The sequence below is a fragment of the Mercenaria mercenaria genome, chromosome 17 (assembly GCF_021730395.1).
Source record: "Mercenaria mercenaria strain notata chromosome 17, MADL_Memer_1, whole genome shotgun sequence".
Classification (NCBI taxonomy): Eukaryota; Metazoa; Mollusca; class Bivalvia; order Venerida; family Veneridae; genus Mercenaria; species Mercenaria mercenaria.
Window position 1 is genome coordinate 5,075,563 of NC_069377.1, and position 22,165 is coordinate 5,097,727.

The window sequence follows — 22,165 nt, forward strand, 5'->3', positions numbered from 1 at the left end:
TCGGCTTAAGGATTAAGTCGGATTAGTTGCTGCCCCAATGCACCATTGCCCCATTGCCCCAACTCTCCGAAACGCCTCGTTATATACTACTGTTGAGGCATGAAGGGGGCAATTAGCCGGATATGCCTCCGTGGTCCGCTCGAATGTAGTCCATATCAATATATAGTGCAATTTTCCCCCCTTAGTAAAGGCCATTTTCGTGCCGATATAAGCTTTATTTGATGCTTGATTGTAAAAAGGAATGTCCGCAGATGATTTTAAGCTACGTTATATGCTTCAAAAAGTTTATTGAAGCTGCCTTTGTAAAATGAAAATGAAAGTGGTATTTCCTGATGTCTATCTACGCAATATTTAGCGTTTTCATCACGTGTCTCAGTCACGTGACCATGGTTTCACTGCATTTTGGTCAAACCCCATATTTTTTAGGTATATTTGATTGCCTAAAGACAGACCTTCAAGACAAGGGTAGTCTCGCAGGAAGTGAAAGGCTAGAAATCTTGATAAAAATATGTTATTAATTGTTAATTTTATATTGAAAATAGTAGTGGAGGCATTTAATACCATCATACCTTGAGCCTTTCTCCAGATACGCAGGCAGACATTATTAGTGCATTTAATAACACATCACGCTATCTGGATGATATTCTTTGTCACTTGGTAGATACTATTTATCCCCGGGAGTTCCGGTTAAATAAAACTAACAATGCGGAAAGATGATTTCAATTTTAGTATTGTAAGTTTTCCCATTTTGATGGGAATGTACCTCAGGCTATATCCTATGGGGTATATATTTCTCAGTTAATTCGATTAGCCAGAGCGTGTAGTCATGTTGAGGATTTCAATGAACGTAATCAATATATTACAAATAAACTTCTTCAACAGGGCTACCGTTACTGCAAATTGGGTAAATATTTCGTAATTCTAATTTGGTTTTAAAATTCAGTAGTAATTTAAAGACACTTCTGCGAGAAGGTATTTCAAAACCCGATCTTTATCGGGATGTGGTTTACAAACTTCGTAACATTTTAGGTCATGGTATTTTTTCAACAGGATTTGGTAAAATTATAAAACGTTTTATTAAAAGAGGTTACACCCAACTGTTTAAGACACACCGAATGTTTAGTGTTGAACTGTTTTTCAGTTGGACACAACGTTTCCCTCTTTGATTTGTCTTACGGAAGAGGGGAAATAATATGATAATCTGTGATAAGCAGTTTTTAAATCCCACCTGGACTGAACTGTTTTGATTTAGAACTGTCTTCTGGCCTCTTTCGTCGGGCCGTTTGGGCGTTTCTCTTGATGCTCAGTCTTCTGCAAAGACAACGAGTACATACGTTTTTGGTTCTTAAGGTTTGCTTTTAATATAATTATAGAGGAACTTTTTTTTTGTACTTTACATGCCATAACTTTTGTTCTATTGCGTGTGTTAGAGATTTACTTTTACTTACATTGTCTTGTGACTTGGAAACATGGTGGGTAAGAGTGAGGTTGGGTCCGCACCATAAACCAGTTTAAACTCCCCAGTGCTGTTTTTGCAACTGACCGTTCCAAGGCGGTTCCAAACTGTGTTCGTTTAGATTCTATTCGTTTGTTTGTCCTCGTGTGTTTGCTTTGTATGTGAGTGTGTGTGTGTGTTGGCAGTGTGCAATTCTGCGTGCTGTGAGTTTCGTTTTGGGGAGGCTGTGTTTTTGGAACGTGGTCTTCCCTGTTTTATATTCATCCTTGATTTTTAATCGAATAAAAATAAACATGCTATCGGTAAGCTAAATGTTGGCGGACGACGGAACACAGACTATCTAGACGATACTAAAAGCTTCACCTGCTCCGGTAAAGTAAAAATAAAAATGCTTAAAATTATCTGATTTAATTAAAATGTAGAAGTTATAAGAATCTAAAATGGCGGTGAATTCATTGAAACTGCTCAAAACGTTTAAAAATAGCTTTCACTATCGCTTGAGTTCTAGCTCATTACTGAGTGTTTACAATGCATTAGTTGCACCAAACCACAGCCGGTATTATCTGCGGCTGGACAGAGTAATCTGCGGCTGGACAGATAGCTACCGTATTGACAACCCGCCGTGAGTTTGCACCCCACAACTTTCAATTTAATATTCAAAAACGTGTCTATATTTTTTTTAGGTAAATTGTTAGGCCTATTTTGAATATTATAAAGAAGCAATTAAGGATGTACGATCGAATTTTTTCTAACGTTAAGAATTTTTTCATACTCTGTGAGCTTGAAGAACATTAGTTTTCAAGACAAACAAGAGAAGAAAAAACATAGGTCACCGAACTCGTTTTAATTTTATAGGGCATTTACTAGACTTCTACTCCCACTGTTTAAGAATTTCTGAAATTTTGTAAAATTGAAAAAATGGTTGTACTTTATAAAACATATAATATCCCATTTAATGTCATAGGGATTTCATGTCTTACAGGTTAATATGAATACAAGGTGATGTCAGTATTATATAAGCATAAATGTCACAAACAAATCTCTTTCATTTTTACATGTTGACATAATTACCCCACCCACTTTATTTTCAATGGAAAAAATATATTTAGAGCGGGTGTGGGTATTTCCGAACAGTTAAGCAATAATGTTGAATGTTCGAAAATACCCACTTATATTGCCATTTAAAAACAACTTGTTTATAGAGTGATAGACTGGCATCAGTCGTTAGAGTCATTAAATGTAAAGCACTTGGCCATAAAATCAATCCTCTTTGATAGCACTTTCTAAAAAAATTTACAATATCTCTAACCTCTGACTCTAACGACTGGACAAATGCGATCTGAGCTGGGCACTTTTCATCCCAGCTATAATAATCACCATCTCATTAGAGATCATTGCAAATGTGTTCATGAAGTAACATAACCCTTGAATGACTCCAGTGCCCTGGATCATAGTTCTCCTTAATGACCTTCACAGTCTGTATAAAAGTGCTTGCCAACGTTTTATTTTAGGTGTTAATTAACTTTATACTTTCATAAATGTATCATCTTTAAATTGCAAATTAAGTAGAAATGAGTGTTTAGTCACAAAAAAAGAGTATCAATAGTTTATTGTCATGTTAAATCATGCTTTAGATGCAGATACAGTAATTTCCTGTTACTAGTTAATACTTGAACTGTATGTAGAAAAATATGATTATAACACCAAACAGATATTGATTATCAAAGCCCTGTCCTCGAGATCATAGGACAACAGAAAAAAGAGAACATTTTAGGTAACAAGAAATTAATGCTATAAATCTTAAGAAAGCTTTGGATTAATTACTGACAGACTATATGTTATTGAAACACATGAGAATTGGTTGTTTTTACTAATTTTTACACTGGAAATTCAAAAGCGTTTATAGCATTTTACTCGAGGTAAACTGCCTAATTATAAATATTGTTGTATACATATTCAGGTCCTTAGCAGCAGGAAAATTTTCATTGCCGTAGCTGCCCGGGTTCAATTCCCGACTCTGGCATCTTGTTTTTCTTGATTGAGCAAATTAAAGATAGTTTAGAAACAAAAACTCGTATTTTAATGTTCATAATATGACCGAACTTCAATTTAAAAGAAAAATCATTTGTAGCCAAAATTTGTAGGTCAGTGCCTTAGATGAGAGAAAGTTTATTAATCAAATCACACAATCGGTCGAAACAATAACTGGCAGTCATAATATTTAGTAACTTTCATGATATACTTTAATTATACTTTTGCACTGTTCACATAATTTCAAGAGAGGCCTCCATAGCCGAATGGTAAAGGTTCCAGACTTCACATGAGATGTTTCAATTCTTCATGCGCATAAACTGTCTGGGTGGCTTATACATGGAAGGTCGGCGATTTAAATCTGATGTCTGCCCATGCCTGTAACAATGCCTGGAGATGCCCCTTGGGTTTCTTCCTCTGCTATTAAATGCCATCGCATGATCAAACTGTGACAGTGTGACTATACCCCAACTACATACCCCAAAAAATACCAAAAACAAAAAATAAAAAGTTCAAAAATATCTAATAAAACAAAGTTCAAAAATATCTAATAAAACAATACTGAATTATTGCCTACTTCATCTGTCGAATTCAGAACTTGGTCAAATGTGTCTTTAATTTATACTTAGGAAGTTTGTGCGAGACATTGAAAGAAGGGAGATGTTTAAATAATTATTTTGAAATATAATTATTGAAATATATAATCTATTAGATAATCAAGAATTCTTTATGAAATTATATATGTACTATCTATTATTGGTTCTGTAAACAAGAGCTGTCTGTAAGACAGCACGCTCCACTATTCGGCGATTTGACAGTAAAATGAATGTATGTCTCTATAAGAGACCTCTATTTTAAGAGGAAGATACACCAAATAGGCATAATTCTGTCAAGAACACAAATTAGAGTTAGTCGGATTGTTACCACACATGCAGATGATGATGGTAAAGATATATTTTGAGTTTCAAGTCATTATCTTATAGAGTACCAAAGTTATGTGAAGAAACCAAGTTTGTCAAAAGATTAAAGTATGAAAGGGGCATAATTCTGTCAAAAATACAATTAGAGTTACAGGGAATGTAACCACACATGCAGATGATAATTATAAAGAAATATTTTTAATTTCAAGTTACCAAAGATATGTCTATAAACGAAAGTTTCAATAAAATTTAACATGAAAATAATTCCAAGTATAACAACTTTATGACCTTGACCTTGGGTATAATGAGCCCAGGTCCTGCACATACTTTGTATGCTGGACAATGTTTTTGTGAACTTACAGTAAGATATTAGCAATAGTAACAAAGATATGTCAGAAAAAAAGGTTGCCAAAAAACTTTAACCTTAAAAATAACCTAAGTACAACACCTTGGTGACCTTGACCTTTGGTATAATGGGCCCAGCTCCTGCACGTACTTTGTTTTTATGCTGGACAATGTTTATGTGAACTTACAGTAAGATATAAGCAATAGTAACAAACATATGACAGAAAAAAACAAAGGTTGCCGAAAAGCTTTAACCTTAAAAATAACCTAAGTATACCACCTTGGTGACCTTGACCTTAGTATAATGGGCCCAGCCCCTGCACATAATTTGCTTGAATGCTGGACAATGTTTATGTGAAGTTACAGTAAGATATAAGCAATGGTAACAAAGATATGACAGAAAAACAAAGGTTGCTGAAAAACTTTAACCAAGAAAGGTCACGCCAGCGCCGACGCCGAGGCGAGTTGAATAGCCCCCCTATTCTCCGAATAGTGGAGCTAAAAATTCATATTACTAAATATATCTATACTAATTGACCACAGAAGTCTATCTAACGTTTTCAAAAACAGTTCTTATGATATTATGATAAAAACATAAACTCCTGTCATATTGTCCATAACAATGAAAGTAATAAAAAATATTTTGAAGGGTGTAAATGTTAAAAATATTTAACATTTAGCATTCAGCAACTATAAATGCTTGAGCATACTTCTGCAGGGAATTTACAACATGGTAAAGACTTTGCTTTCTTTCATTTCTAGAGAAAAATCAAACATCTGGTACAGGTGATTTGAAATAGTTCAATTAATCTTGTTGCCGGTCAGTTTAGGGTGGCTATTGGCAGGTGGAACTAATCCCTCTTCATGACATTATATAACCCCAGAATCGCATTTTATAAGTCTGTTGAGATGAGCCTAGAGAGAAAATGTTTTTCTTGGAAAATATTAGTGTCAGTATGAAGAAAGAATAAACTTTATTACAGATAACTTGATCTCAACAGACTTTGTAAGTCTAATAGAGTGATTCCAGCTGATTTAGCGTGTATAATTCCGAACTATATAAGTATACAGATATTGTCAGTATAGTGTATTGAAGATATTACCTATTGGACGTGTATTTCCGAACAGAGGGGGTAATTCCGAACAACAGGGGGGCTAATTCCGAACAGTTCCAACTTCTTAAAAACAGAATGTTTGTTTGTTTACAATGATAAACAAAGACATTCTTTACGGTATTACTTGCATTTTTAACAAAGAAACTTTATAAAACAAAACATATAACTGGAATTTACAGAGCATCTGTATCTAAACCTAAATTTGCAGAAGCACAGCACAACATCTGCGACAACTTTCTACATGATTAATGTCCGAAACATTTAATACGGTATTAACACCCTTATACATGATGGAGTGTGCAGTGTTAAAAATGTCTTAGAATCTGTGTTTAAATTAACAGTATTTGCATTCAAACGGAAGTTCGTCTGTATAGCCCAATAATTCATCTGCCACACATTTAGGGTGAAATCTGCATCCACAATTGGTGCATGTAGGGTTTTTTCACATGCATAGCAGTAACGTGGACCTTGTCGTGCAGGGTTGTCTTGGCACCCAAAATTTGCTTGCATCACTTGACAAGCTCATGCTATTGCTAAATGAGTTGCCGCCTCCTCTACCAGAGTCGGATCATATTGCACATGTTTAAAACAAGCCAATATGAATGAAAGGAAGTTGAACTAAGTTTACAAAGTAGTAGATTTATTTATTTGTTACTGTATCTTTTTTTATATATATATTTATTTATCAACTTATTTATTTATTTATAATCTAGCTCTAGTTATTTGCTTCAAATATAGTATAAGTCTTTATATATACTTATTTTGGATAAACTGTTCCTCATACATTGATTGTTTGGAATTAGCCTTACATTAATTAAAAAGTGTGTCTAATTCCGAACGGCTTCTTTGATCTTTCAACATTTTCCATAATGAGAAATGCAGTTAACTCCCTTCCCACGGGACACTTGTGATGTAAGAATTCCATCAAAACATTGTCAGCGGTAAAAACCAATACTTTTAGATCCTTACATACTACTTACATCAAAATACGAAAACAGGTAAGAACGACATGCATGCAAGCTGTCGTATAAATTCTAGTCTGTTATTTTGAAAAGGTGCGCGACAAAACTTTGCATTCATTGCAATATGATATGGAATTCGTTGTTATCATGTATGTGACGCTGTGGATTAGATTGGTGCCTTTCAAGAATATGAAAATGTCATTGGAAAAATGTGTTCGGAATTACCCCCCTGTTCGGGATTACCCACACCCGCTCTAGATCTACAAAAAAATTTCTGACGGTAAGATTTTAAAAATATTTTGCAGCTTTAATGACGCACAAAAATGCTTTAAAATGGAAAGAAAAAAAGTAGGGGCCACCGTGCATCTATAAGAGATTTGTTAAGAAAAAAACGGTCAAAAACTGGTGAATTTTGATATTTTGTGTTCTTTTTTATTTAATTAATATTTTCCAGATAAAATAAAGAGATATCTTGATTTTTTTTTATTTCATTTATAGCTTATAATTATATGTATCAGTCAGGAAAATATCAAAACGAAACCTGATCTACTTTCATAGATATTTAGAATTACCTACCCCTACCCCGTTGTAAAACTTACGTCAATTTTAGACAAATGCCAGCCAAAAATAAGGGTGAAAATTTTTTTTTCGCAAAAAGCAGAATCTATTTGCTTAAATGGTACTTTATTAGCCATATTTTAATGATTTAGCATTAATTTTCGGCAAAACTTTTGTTGGAAGGCAATATTTAAAGAAACATTTTTCAAAATGGCGGATATCCTGAAAAAAAACGCTCGTACATCCTTAAATCGGAAGATATGGGACAGGGTTATTTGGTCTCAGACTCACAATTAAAACAGGAAAAAGATCCATCGATTCACGGCGCCATCAATTCACGGCGGGTATTTAAAACACCAGTGCACAAAACTAACTTTTGACTGATGATTACGCAATGCAAGAGTGACGTCATTTAAACATTTTTATACATCATTACATGTGGCTCTTTTCCGGCTGGATTTTCATCCTTGACATTTTCGTTAAGTTTGTAGTATATATTAAAATAAACAAAATATCAGGAAACATTTATATGACGCGGACTATGCTGCGGGCTCTGCCAGTCTAATATATTGTGCCAGTGAGTCATGACATTCGATCAAGGTTGCTATACAAGACAAGTTACAACGTAGTTACCGTCGTAAGTATGTTATGTGTTACTGTAGAGATTAATGGGCAAGTGACTCAGACTTGTATACTTCTTCAACACTTACCTACTGCTGTTGATTAATATCCACTCGATCATATCTATTATCTTTTAAAATTACTGATACTGAACATAATTTCCGGATCGAATTAATTTGGTGACGAATCTCTGTTGATGACGTAATATAACTGCTATCAAACCACCATTTCCAGGAATTATCTCTCCAGACTGCTGGGGTTATTACGGTCGTCTGGGATTTGTAAGTTATTTATCCTGAAATACTAAGTTATAAATATATTTTCTTACCTTCTAATGTATTTTCCTTTTCCATCATTATGTCTGCCAAAGTTTTTGAAATATACCGCGCACTGAATGACGTCATTTACCCTGAACCAATCAACTACCATCTTTATTTTCTTTGACCGTGTGCCGAAATTTCAGGTGCAGGTGTGACGTTTGCTTTCCGTTCCTATTTCCCTCCTCAAAAGGCTGCAAATTTTATACAAGGGCAATAGTAGAATATTGCATTATCTTATTATATTTAATCTATTTGCAGACTGTCGATCCAACGTGACTTTTCACCTCAGTGACCTCATGAATAATTCATAGAATTTAGAAGGAGGCTTTAGTGTGTCGGTTTGTGTAGGGTTGAAAATGTCGGATAGAGAGAGTGGCGACGAGCAGCAAGCTCAGGGTTAGTATAACCTTCGAACCATTCTACGAAACTAGTTCTAATTGCCCATGTTGTAGTTGTGTGCGTGCCGTGTTTTTAATATGTTTTCTTTCGCTGACTTTGCAATTTTCCCGCACTCGTGTCAATTTTTCCTTGCTGAAAATCCCAATTTCGTTTGCTAACTCTAACTGACCTGAGTGAATAAACGATTGTCATTTATTTATTTGTATGTGTGTGTATTTCATTTAGTGTTTTTGATATAAAAATGTGTGGTTGGGATGAATTCTGTGTGTATATTTTGACATTTTTTCCGCATGCGGCATGAGATCAAACTGCATCAGAAAACCAACATGGCAGCTGACCTAGATTGGCAATTAACCTAATTTGTTACTCAATTTTAAGCTGTGTTTACTAGTGTTAGAATGATTTATTTTACACAGATTATCAAAGTATTCATTTTTCTTTCATTGTGCTGTCAAAATTATTCCCCTGGTTAAATTATGATAGAATTAAATGCATTTTCTGCGGAAGTAATGTCTTAATTGGTAATGTAAGAATTGTCTCCCTTCCATTGCATAGTGAATTAAATCTGTAAAGAGATCCTTTGAGTCCATCAAAAAGCTTGATTTGCTCTCTGGCATTTTCTATGTTAGCTATTTTTCACAGACGTGAGGCGTTAGGGTTTGTGTTAACTTTTAACTTTACGGACAAAATTCTGTAATTGTAGACCAGGAACTTAATTTGTATATGCCGTTGGAGTGATCTTAAATAGTAGTTTTTGGCAATATTTAACTTGCCTGTGTTATAGTTTTTCACAGTTATGTATGCAAATTAAAACAAACTTGAGCTAATGCATCTTGTTTCACATGAAACTGCATGTAGAAACAGCACATTTTCTAGAAAAAAAAAACACCCAATCCTTCTTTACAACTACAGTACTGTACCACCAGAAAAAAAGAACAGAGAATACAAATAAAAGTTTACAAAACGAGTAATAAGTTCTGAAACAGTACAGTGGTATCATATCAATTTAGATCATACAGAGACTAACATAAAATACTACCAATATTTTTTCTGCTATACTGGTACTGATGATAAACTCAGACAGATGATAAAGTCGACCACCTTCGAATTATTCGATTGCAATGGGTTATTTGTATCTAATAGCAACCATTTACAACACCAACTGGTGTAAACAAAAACAAAAATTGGTAAATATTTTGTATAAATAAATTACTTACATTTATCTGTTTAAAAAATATTATCCAAAATTACTGGGGAAGAGGATGATTTTTATGCATGCTCACTGTCAACACATGAAGGTCTGACATTGTTTCATGACTCTTTGTCAAAAACTCTTTAGAAACATGCAACACAAACTTTTAGACACTTTTAATCACTTCATTTCTTTATCCGGAATGACTGTAGCAGCATTTTTGCAATTTTTTGGGAAAGTTTCAATATAATACTACGGAGAAAATTTGTTAAATGACAAAGTGGTCAAATTTATCATCAGTCAACGTTCGTTCAGCAGTCCACATTTTACATACCCCTTTCAGGGCCTCACTTCGTGCAAGTTTGCTTACTAAATATAAAATTAAATTATGTCTATTTTTCAGCAGATGTTAAGCTTTATTTTGATACTAACCATAGAAATAAAAAAGTTACAAGTAAAAAACCTCATTTTCTGTCCAAGTTTATCATCAGTACCAGTATTTGATAAAAACAAATTGGTTGCCAATTTTAGCTTTCCACCTAGAGGCAAACTGCTCTTGACTTCATCAGGGTGTTGTGACATAGTTACATAACATTTAATATGTGTTTTATGGGACCGCAGGATTGGGTATTAGGTGTCGGTCCAGGTGTAAGAAAACTAGTTTTCAACTTCACTGCCGTAGGATCATTTTCATATATGACTTCATCGTCATTGACACTATCCAAGCAAGTATCGGCCCACAGTGCTACTACTGCTGTTTGTCTGTAATCAAGAATGCTATGATTTGTGGTCATGATGTGAAAAATGTTACTACTGTAACCTCCAAATGTTGATAAGCACAGCGTCTGAGTAATTGCCCTTGGAAATCGTAACTCTTGGACAAAATCGTCAAAGATGAAAGGTCTCTATGAACCTTCATCAAAAAGAAAAGTTGCATTGGTGGCGGTCTTTGGGAGCAATCTAAAGCTGTAGCTGTCTTAACCCTTACCATGCTGGACACCATGGGTTCTGCCTTTGCGACCAGTGTAGTTCCTGATCAGTCTGCACATCCATGCAGTTTGATCATGATCTGCACTGTGTGCCATTCATTCATTGTCTGTTTGGTGATCACCCCTTTTAACAGCTACAGACTTCCGGAAAGTCGTCGGTCTGACGGACATGACTGGAAAATTTGATCCGGTCCACGGTTTCTTAATCCGGATGCGGTCCGACTGACCGGCATTTATCGTACTTCGAGAATTGCAACATCTCGGACAACATATCAGAATGGCGTCACTTACATATTATGCCGGGGCATAACCGGGAAAGAAACGTAAATTAACGCCCAACAATCGTAGTGAAAGGAAACAAATGTATGAAAATAAGAGGGTTGACCGAACATTTAACGAGAAATGGACTAAAAATCACACCTGGCTTGAATATGATGGAAAAAAGCAACATATGCGGTACACTTACAATTTCTTTGGTCCAGCATATTTTTTTTCAGTCCGGCATATTTATAGGCATCGCTGGACCAAATGTCCAGCCATTTTTTCCAACTTTCCTGAAGTCTGAGCTAATGGTACTGTCCAAATTGAAAGATGGACCAGTTCATTATAGAAATTCAGCAGGGTAAGGGTTATGTAGAACACCTGAATAACACTGTTGAGCCGGTGAATGGCACAGCACTGATATCGTCAAAGTAGTTTCAGTTATTGTACATTTGCATAAGAGATAATGACGGAACATGACATAATGTACATCTGCAAAACCCCTCATAGCTCCCCCCTCCCACCTCCTTCCCACACAATGCAAAAAGCTTCGTTAAATTTTTCTTCCTTCAGTTTTAGTGTAATATGTTTGCCCAGCAGCGCAAAGATAGCCGTACATTTTACGAATTTTCTCTTTGAATCATTTAAGTGGACCTTAGTTGATTTATGGGGCACTTACATTTACACTTGACAGTACATTGTGTCCGTCCAGCTGTTAGTCTGTCCGAATTCGTGTTGTGTGTATCTCAAAAAGTATTTGATTTAGAGTTGTGACACTTCTTGCAACTATTATTCTTCATGTGTAGTTTTGCACCTGGGCTTCTGTTTGGGATTTCATGCAGCAAGACCAGAGTTATGGCCCTTGACAGTCAGAAAATATGCATAAAGTGTCTAAAAGTTTGTGTTGCATGTTTCTAAAAGAGTTTTTGACAAAGAGTCATGAAACAATAATTATAGGAATATTATTCAGCATGTGAAGTTGTGTGCCTTTGGTTTTGTTTGGAATTTCACACTGCAAGGCTAGAGTTTTGGCCATTGACTTTGTAACAAATGTGCATGAAAGGCCCAAAGGTTTTTCACGTGTATCTTCAAAAGAATGTTACATGAAGTCATGAAACTTCTTGAATATTGATCTAAGGGCATGTGAAGTTTTGCACATTGGGTTTTATTTGGGATTTACCCTCTGTCCCCATCCTACCCCATTCCCCCTCTCCCCAAAAAACATTTTTATGCCCTTGAAGGGAGGCATATTAGTTTTCAACTGTCTGTCCGTTCGTTCGTTCGTTCGTTAGTCACAACGTTAACTTTTTGCATGAAGGCACTTTACTCGCGAACCACTGCACCCAGGACCTTCAAACTTCACATGCTGATAGTACTTATTGAGTACACCACCCCTACTGACTTTGGGGTCACCAGGTCAAAGGTCAAGGTCACAGGGGCCAACGTTAACTTTTTGCATGAAGGCACTTTTCTTGCGAACCACTTCACCCAGGACCTTCAAACTTCACTTGCTGATAGTACTTATTGAGTACACCACCCCTACTGACTTTGGGGTCACCAGGTCAAAGGTCAAGGTCACAGGGGCCAACGTTAACTTTTTGCATGAAGGCACTTTACTCGCGAACCACTGCACCTTCACGTGCTGATAGTACTTTTTGAGTACACCACCCGTACTGACTTTGGGGTCACCAGGTCGAAGGTCAAGGTCACAGGGGCCAACGTTAACTTTTTGCATGAAGGCACTTTACTCGCGAACCGCTGCACCCACGACCTTCAAACTTCACTTGCTGATAGCACTTATTGAGTACACCACCCCTACTGACTTTGGGGTCACCAGGTCGAAGGTCAAGGTCACAGGGGACAACGTTAACTTTTTGCATGAAGGCACTTTACTCGCTAACCACTACACCCAGGACCTTCAAACTTCACATGCTGATAGTACTTATTGAGTACACCACCCCTACTGACTTTGGGGTCACCAGGTCAAAGGTCAAGGTCACAGGGGCCAACGTTAACTTTTGCATGAAGGCACTTTTCTTGCGAACCACGTCACCCAGGACCTTCAAACTTTACATGCTGATAGTACTTTATGAGTACACCAACTCTACTGACTTTGGGGTCACCAGGTCGAAGGTCAAGGTCACAGGGGCCAACGTTAACTTTTTGCATGAAGGCACTTTACATGCAAACCACTTCATTCAGGACCTTCGAACTTCACATGCTGATAGTACTTACTGAGTACACCACCCCTACTGACTTTGGGGTCACCAGGTCAAAGGTCAAGGTGCTGCGGGGGCATTTGTCACCGTAAGTGACAGCTCTTGTTCTCTCAGTTTCTTTTCTTTTGTGTTTCTTAATGTCAGAGGTTTAATAGTATCCATACCACTGCCCCTACAGAGATCTCACCCCCACCCCATCCTAAGGTAATATGGAAGTTTATTTATTCTTGTGTAAACTATATTCATGGTGCTTACCGCTTGGAGGCATTCATTATGCTGCATGCAAGTTCAATTTACTAGAATTTGAAAAAAAAAGTTGGAAAATTGCAATGCAGTGTTAAAGAATTATACATATATTACTTAACTAATCCTATAGTCTAAGAATTGTTTAACAAATGTGTAGGCTGTGAGTATAATCAAGTTAAGTATGTTTTGCAGGAAGGAAAGATTTTAAATTTGCCACGTGTCTGTTTGAAGTGCCATCATTAAAGAAAAGCTGCACACAATTGTTGATGTTTAGATGTTGAAAATGTGTTTCACTGTGCCAATTGTTTTAACTGTTCCCATGTAAAATTGTATATATATATCCACCTTATTTTATCTTCTCATTGGTGGTGTAGGCAAAGAGGACGCCGCCAGCGCAAAGCATGAGGATGATAATGGTACGTATCTTTTCCAAAACACATTATAGCTTGGAGCAATGGGTCCATTTATATAGCTCATTAATTTAGTATGCTGCCTTTTTCATTGTGACACAGTATGGTACTACATTATTATTACACACATAAATAACTTGTCCCCTTATTGCAAAAAGGTACCATACCATAACCTTCTTTAATTATCAACACTTGGTACCTTTTTGCTTTAATGGGGCAAATATTGTACTGTATAATTATATTGAAAATTTTCTTAAGTTCATGCCAATGTATGGTGCATGCAGGCTAGTAGTATTTTAACCCTTTGCCTGCTGGTGGCAAGTGATTCTGCCTTTGTGACCAGTGCAGACCAAGATCAGCCTGCACAGTGCACATCCATCCATACAGTCCGATCATGGTCTGCACTGTTCACCATTTAGTCTGTTTTTTTTTTTGGTAAGCACCCCTTTTAACAGTTAATGGTACTGTCCAAAGTGAAAGATGGACAAGTTCATGATAGACATAATCAAATTTAGCAGGGTAAAGATTAAGTAGAAGATCTAGATGTTACCTTATTATTGACCTTTTTTACTGTGTTAATAAATCGGTTTGAGAGTAGTAGCTTTGCTCTAAGGAAGTTCAACTGCAACTAGCTGTTGTGGGAGGTGGGGTGGTAGTCTGAAAAATCTTTAAGAGTAAATTGAATGTGGAATTTACTATCTGTTTATTGTCTTTTTTGTAAGACAACTCCTATCCTTCTCTTTAATGTATTCTAGAAACTGAAAGGCTATTAACATAAGCTACCTGTGCACAGTAAGATAGCATTAATTGATTGATTTTTCTAGATACTCAGCCTTGGAATTAAGATTGAATGCAAGTCATGCTTTTTGGAAAGCAATTTTCAGAGCTAATAGCATTCCTGAACATTCCTCTTTTAAGATATCTCTTCGCAGGCTTTAATCTGCAGAGTCGGTGCATGCCAGTAAGTAAAATTAATTTTCCTAATCAGTTATGGCAGTTCATCAGTATGGTAAGATATGAAAATAAATTATAATTGGTTAGTTGTTGGCTTGTTGGATGTTTCAGCTCAGCATGGCTCTAAAGGGTAAATTAACTGTTACTTTTGCTTGCCCAAACATTTTTTTGTATGCCCATTTTAAAAAAATTGTATGTTTCATTTAATATTGCATGTGTCTATCCATCTATACATGATAGTTTGTGTCCAGGGAATTACTTATAATCATTCAAGTTATTTAAACTTAGCATGTTGGTGAGTGGTGATGAGCAGTGTGCCTGAACTAGGTTGGTAGGTCTAAGGTCAAGGTCACAAATTGAGCTCAGAGGTAATATTTATCCATAATATTTTGTGTGTGGTGCATAACTTCATAACCCTTCAAGGTATTGACCTCAAACTTTGATTATTGGTAAGTGGGGATCAGACGATATGCAGAATGCATTAATTGTATCAGTAGGTCAAAGGTCAAGGTCACAAATTGAGGGGTAAAATCTGTCCATCGTAATCTATATCCAGAGAGTAACTTAATAACCATTCAAGTTGTTTACATCAAAGATGACATATGGATTGGTGGTAATGTCGATTTGCATCGCGCATGAACTTGATCAGTTGTTCAAAGTCAGAGTTCAGATGTCGTGTCTGGAACACAACTTAAGAACTGTTAAAGTAACTGACTCAAAACTTTGATTTAAGGTATATGCAGATGTCGGAGATGATCACCATAGAGCAAAACTCCACATTGCCACCTCTGATCATAGTCTGCACTGTTCGCCATTCAGTCAGTATCTTTTTGGAAAGCACCCCTTTTAACAGTTAATGGTACTGTCCAAATTGAAAGATGGACAAGTTCATTATAGAAATTTAGCTGGGTAAGGGTTAAAAGTACCTATTTTGAAGACAATTGGCATGATACAGGGGAAAGAACATAGACTTACTGAAATGTATATATTGTCTAAGGCTTTTGCTTAAAATGTTGTATCAGAACAGCACCGAGAAAGGAGGCAGCATACTAAGTTCAAAGAGTTTTCTTGTTTACAGATGTGTAACAAGGTAACGGGTATAAAAGAGTAGTTTTTAGCAGGACTACTCTAGAAATAAGGAGCGTTATTGTACTAGCCACTAGATGCTTCAGTATATCAGTTGCTTTCAGGTTGCTAACTTTGTCAGGCATTGTTAAGGTGTGATGGTTATATTTTGAGCTTACCAGAGCACCAAAAAAAATGAGCTATTGTGTTCACTTGCTGATCATTGTCCTTACTTTGACATTTTCGTCAAATGACCTGTGTTCAGAAACCATTTTGTTGGAAATCGGTGAAACTTGGCCTGGGGTCTTTGGGTGGTTGTCTTCAAAAATTGTTCAAATGGTTCTGCCTGATTGCACATATGGGGCCAGCAGAGATAAAAAAATATGAAAATTTTTTCAAATGACTCCGCTTTTCCCAAACCTGTAGTCTGATATTAAAGTAATACATCATAAAAATGTTCCTCGGGTGACTGTATAAAGATTGTTCAAACGATCATGATTCACCAAAAAATGGCAACCAAGGGTTATGGTCACTTTTTCCTGTATGCACATAGTGGCAACTTTAAATACAAGAGCATTGTGCAGAAATAAAAAAAAAAAATACACATAAAGTGCTTAAAAGTTTGTGTTGCATATATCTTAAAAATATTTCACATAGAGTCATGAAACAATGTACAGTGACAAGTGGGAGTTGGGCACCTGTGTCAAAGTAGAAAGAAACGGTCCTTTATTTTAGGCCAAAATCTTCCTATAATTTTTCAATCGCATTCTATGTGTTCCGTCATTACACTCCTTTGTTTCCATTCATCTTTAGAATAGTCATGTGCACTGTCCTTCCAACTGCATTTTAATACAAGAAATGCTAAGGACGGTAAGGGTTTTATTTTCAGAAGTGAAGGTCAGACTTTCTGATAGCCACAGCTCGTATGAAATTTGTAAGTTTTTAGGTCCATAATGTTTAGAACAAGTTTATTTTCTTGTAAGAAATGTTAGCAGTTGAATTTCAGTTTTCTGTTGAGTTATTTTGGGTAACCTGAATTCTTTGTACTTTTTCCCTGTGTGACATGATGTCTTAATCAGTTTTAAAGTTTTAGCAAAATTTAATGTTGAGCTAATTGAGCCAGTCAATAGCACAAACTCTTGAACAGCGATTTTTATGTATATGGAGTCAAGTAACAGTTATTGGTTGCATCAAGACTTCACATATATTAAATCTTTTATAAGAATTTCATTATGCCTACTTGAATGAAACTTCTTTTAGGCTTTTTACAGTTTTAGCTTATCAGGCACCAAAGGCCAGCATTTGAAAGAAACAACACTCATTGTCCTTCAGATGACTGTCGTGTGTAAGGCCAGCAATCATTTTTAGCTCGACTTTTCGAAGAAAAAGTAGAGCTATTGCACTCGCCCTGTCATCGGCATTGCCGTTGAATAAAGTTTTTGATAAAGTCAGATATCTGTTACTGTCAAAGCTATTGACTTGAAACTTAAAATGTTATTTACATTATATTATCAAAGTCTGCACCAGGAGAAACAATTCTCATAACTCTGATTTTAATTCTGATAAAGTGTCGGCCCTTTTTAACTTAGACTTTTTTGGTTAAAGTTTTTGATAAAGTCAAATATCTCTGTTACTATCGAAGCTTTTGACTTGAAACTTAAAACAGTTATTAACTATCAAAGTTTTCACCAGGAGAAACAATACCCATAACTCTGATATTGACTTTTGACAGAGTTATGTCCCTTTTTAACTTAGAATTTTTTGGTTAAGGTATCATAAAATGTTTACTGGCAAAGCTCTTATTCAGAGTCAAGCACTGAGAAAAGTCAAGTGTGCTTTCTTACGGACAGCTGTTGTATTAAAAAAGAACAGTTGTGCAGATTTCTGTGAGACTGCATAAAAAAGAAATGAAAAGATTTTTTAGCCCAGCTGTTCAAAAAATAAGAGCTATTGTACTCACCTAAGCCTTATTCAAGTTAAAGTTTTATGCATAAGTTTCTTAATTTTACTGTTAGCTTCATAACTTAAATGTTGTAATAATGCTGGTTCAAGTTTTATGGTAAGCTTCTCATTTTCATTATATCTTCTTTAACTACTGCCCCTATGATCACCAAACTTCATAATGGTGGTATAATGGTTAGGATGTCATCTGCTCAATTCAGAGGTCATGGGTTCAAGCCCTACTGGTCAAGACCATACCTTCTAAAATAACACCAGTACTGTTGTTTTCCGGAAGCTGATGTGAGAGCATTAAAGTAAGCATCAAGCTTTCATCACAATCACACTGAAATAAATTAGTGTAAACTTGACTTTAACAAACATTAGGATTGATCTTAATATGGGGCAGACATTATTCTGTTTATGGGCCCTGTACCTCAATAATCGGGATTCCCAGTTTCACTTATGTTAATGTTAACCAGTATCCCGCTTGCCCCACTTCCAACTCCTATTATTGTCCTTTCCACGGAAACATTACACTCCATCCTGTTCTCCAAGGCCTCACAAAAAGAAATTGCTTATTATTTTTTTTTTTTATTTCTCCCACTAACATATATTGTTTCTCAGATTTTCTGATAACCTATTGCTTTTCCTCCTCACCCAGTCTCCTGGTTTCCTACATTTTATTTTGGTAAAATGGTAAGCATTTTCAAATCGTAGATTATGTTGTCCTTCCAACTACTTATTTAGAAAATGTCATCCGCCATTGAATGTTTAGGTTAATTATGATGCATTGCATGGTAAATTGTATCTAACCTTCACATTAAAGTATGTTATTGAATACTAATGAACAATACAAAACAATGTATGACATACGTAAACATTTCTGAAAACACTAACATCTGCAAAATGGCATTTATTTTGTTCTTTCAGCTTAACCTTCTGCTCTTTTTAAAGTTATCCTTTGGCTTTATAGCAATGAAAATCATGCCCGTGGTATAAATTTACTGACAACTAGTGTTGGGAATCAGACAAAATCTTTGCATTCTTTAGTCAGAGTAACCTTTAGCCTGTTAAATTTCTATAAATTCAATTTGAGCAGTACCATTTATTATTCAAAAGGATGTTCACTGAAAATTTACTGACTGAATAGCGAACACTGCAGACCATGGTCAGCCTGCACAGATCATTGATTAATAGTAGCAAAAATCAAGAGACAAAACTGTTAAACATCAAAGTGCATCAGCTGATAAAAATTTTGTTGACAACATTTAATGGTGTTTTGTTGATAATGTTGTTAATCAGCGTATTACTACTAACAGCATGACAAACAGATTGTGAGAAGCTCTTTACATTTGTGTCAAGTTGAGGGTTTTCTGCTGAAGGTTATTAGTTGAAGGGTATGCAGGGTACTGCAAGTACAGGATATTCCTTTTAACCTTTACCCTGCTAAATTTCGTAAGTGGACTGGTCCATCATTCAATTTGGGCAGTGCCACTTCTTATTCACAGAGGTGTTCACTGTAAATTTACTGACTGAATAGCGAGCAGTGCAGACCATGATCAGCCTGCACAGATGTACAGGCTGATCTTGGTTTGCACCGGTCACAAAGGCAAAACCACTTGCCGCCAGCAGACTTAGGTTCATGAATTTGATATCAGACATCCGCCTGAAAGGATTTCCTACAAGATGTACATACGTATGCTGTATCATGTCACCTGTAAACAGTGTAACAAATTTTTATTGCCGAGTATGCTGCAGTTCAGTATTTCAGTGACGATTTCCTTTAGTCCGACTTTAACACCATTGTGGCAGTCATTTTGTTTTATTTAAAACTTGTATCGCAAACAGCTATATTATAATTATGGAATATGTTGGTGCAGCATGTTACGTCTTTTGACCAGTAGAAATTCCAGAAACTTGTAGGACACTACATTAAATTCTATGACGGTGCAACCTTTCCATAGTACGGTGATTTATTATACGAGTACTATACATGTTACTTAACAATGATTAATACACATTAAATGTGATCAGTCAGAACATATAGGTAATGTTTCTGTAAACATTTACTAACAAAATCACATGAACATTGATTATTTAATGTGATTTCAGGGTGTTATTTTAGTTAGCCAAAAGTTGAATTGAACTTCAAAGGATTTTATTTACAGATTATCCTCTTAACTCCAGTAGCAGAAATTGGCTTATGATTTTGTTACTTTTAATACCAGTATGACATGCATAACTGTCAGCAGCTTTTACTTTGTAGACTTAAGTTTAACAAAAAATATGGTAGGGAAGACATTCTTTTTGTTTCTGTATGCAGATTATGATGGCTATTTCTTGCCTGCTTTGAAAGTAATTGACTTTTAAAACTGTTTCAAAATACTACATCTTATCTCTTCCCTTCATGGTGTACACTACATCTGCTCAAGTCTAATTAGCTACTGTCAGTACAGAAATGATATCAGAACTTTACTTGAGAAAATAGCTTAATTAAATTTAGAAAAACATAAGAAAGTTGGAGCCTCTGTCATGAAATTGTACCTTGTGGCTTGTTGTTTTGTATTCCAAAGATATGTTTATTTTATTTTAAATACAAAACACTAAGTGATCTTAGTTGGTGTGCCAGAGTATATAGTTCCTCAGCTAAAACTCTTGTTCGCTCAACATTGAGTCAACAACGAAACTTTTTTGTATTTCGCATAGGGCTAAGGTCTGCTTGTTACACAAAAGTCATTGCTCATTATTTATATAAACATTATGTACATTGTAAAAGTGAATATTAACATTATTTTCCTCTTTTTTTCGTGACACAGTTTTCAGCCAGGCTAACTGAAGTATAAGGGTGACTATTGTACTCGCCCTGGTGTCAGCGTCACCTTTGCATTCATTTTATTGTTAATGATTTTCCTTCCTATTTTCATTAAAAATATGTTTATGTCACAAACATAGTACTGCTAAAGAGTTATGTTTGTCCGTCTTCCACCACATGTCTTTGTATAATGCCCAGATATTGTCTGTGCTTTTATTCTTTCATGTAAATGAAGTTGTGTTTTCAAAAGCAATCTCAAGTTTTGTGTTTTATTTCTTACAATTAAATTTGTATAAGGTCACAAGAATGATGAACTTTAATTAAAGAACAAAATCTTGAAATTTTTTATGCCTCATGAACAAGACATGTGATCAGCTGTGGGCGTTACCCACTTTCTAAATGAGCAGTTCTTATTAAGTGTTTGTTTACAATATTTATAGGCATAATACTTTGGCCATGTTCATTAACCAGTGGATTGGCCCAGTGGCTCTAGAGTTTCAGCCAGTAGATTACTAAAAATTGTGAAAATTGACAGTGTCCTTATTTAGTATTCACAAAACTTTGTCACAATGTTCATGGGCATCATATCTCAGACATATTCAACAACTAGCTAAATGTTCCAAAGTCTTTCTATAGTTATGGTCCCTCAAGTTTCTCAGATTGACAATGTCCACCCTCTAACTTGAGCAGTTCTTCTCAAACAAACAGCAACTGGACCACAAAATTTATGAGCATAATGTCTTGGCCCAGGGCTTTTCATCCTTATATAACAGAGGCCGATATTTGGCCACTTCCCAATTGGAAGCAGTGAGCTCATTTATGATTAGGAAACCACCAAATTGTGTCCTCTGTTATATTCCTCTTTTGCAGAAGGAAAAAAGGCCCTTGTTTCAATAAAATGCTCTTTTCCCAAAATGAGCAATTATCGCGTATGAATTTCCCAATTTGAAAGACCGGGGCCTCTTCCCAATTTCCTGATGAAAAGCCCTGTGGCCAAGTCTGTTATCAGGCTGGATATTTTTATTATCCCCCGCCGATGAAATCGGGAGGTGGGTATTGAAATGGCGTTGTCCGTCAGTCCGTCCATCCGCAGCCATTTCTCAGTAACTACTTGGTAGAATTTCATGAAACTTGAAATAAACATGAACCAACATACTGCGATGATGCCCGTCAAGTTTTTTATTTTGATTGGTCAGTTTCCCTCAGAGTTATTGCCCTTGATTTAATAAGAAATGTCCGTCTGCAGCCATTTCTCAGTAACTAACAGGTAGAATTTCATCAAATTTGAAATAGACATGAACCAAGATACTGTGCTGATGCCCGTCAAGTTTTTTTTTTTTGATAGGTCA

At 35.8% G+C, this 22,165-nt stretch overlaps 2 protein-coding genes across 5 annotated transcripts in view; one reads left to right on the plus strand and one right to left on the minus strand.

The window, feature by feature from the left end:
* LOC123536232 (uncharacterized) overlaps positions 1-8,380 on the minus strand; it is a 48,053-nt gene extending 39,673 nt beyond the window's left edge. The window contains exons 1-2 of the mRNA XM_045319220.2: positions 8,337-8,380; positions 1,229-1,311 (exon numbers count right to left, since the gene is read on the minus strand). The gene's annotated coding sequence lies outside the window, so the exon portion shown is untranslated. The remainder of the gene's footprint in view (positions 1-1,228; positions 1,312-8,336) is intronic.
* The window catches only part of LOC123536233 (transcriptional activator protein Pur-beta-like), a 32,706-nt gene continuing 18,760 nt past the window's right edge, over positions 8,220-22,165 (plus strand). Inside the window, exons 1-4 of one of the 4 annotated variants that reach the window (XM_045319221.2) lie at positions 8,220-8,289; positions 8,587-8,724; positions 14,009-14,050; positions 16,953-16,997. In XM_045319221.2, the coding sequence (XP_045175156.1) occupies positions 8,685-8,724; positions 14,009-14,050; positions 16,953-16,997 (127 nt within the window). In that variant the 5' untranslated portion in view covers positions 8,220-8,289; positions 8,587-8,684. Of the gene's footprint in view, positions 8,290-8,586; positions 8,725-14,008; positions 14,051-16,952; positions 16,998-22,165 lie in introns of those variants that run through there. The other 3 variants (XM_053528870.1, XM_053528869.1, XM_053528871.1) reach the window with 3 other exon arrangements.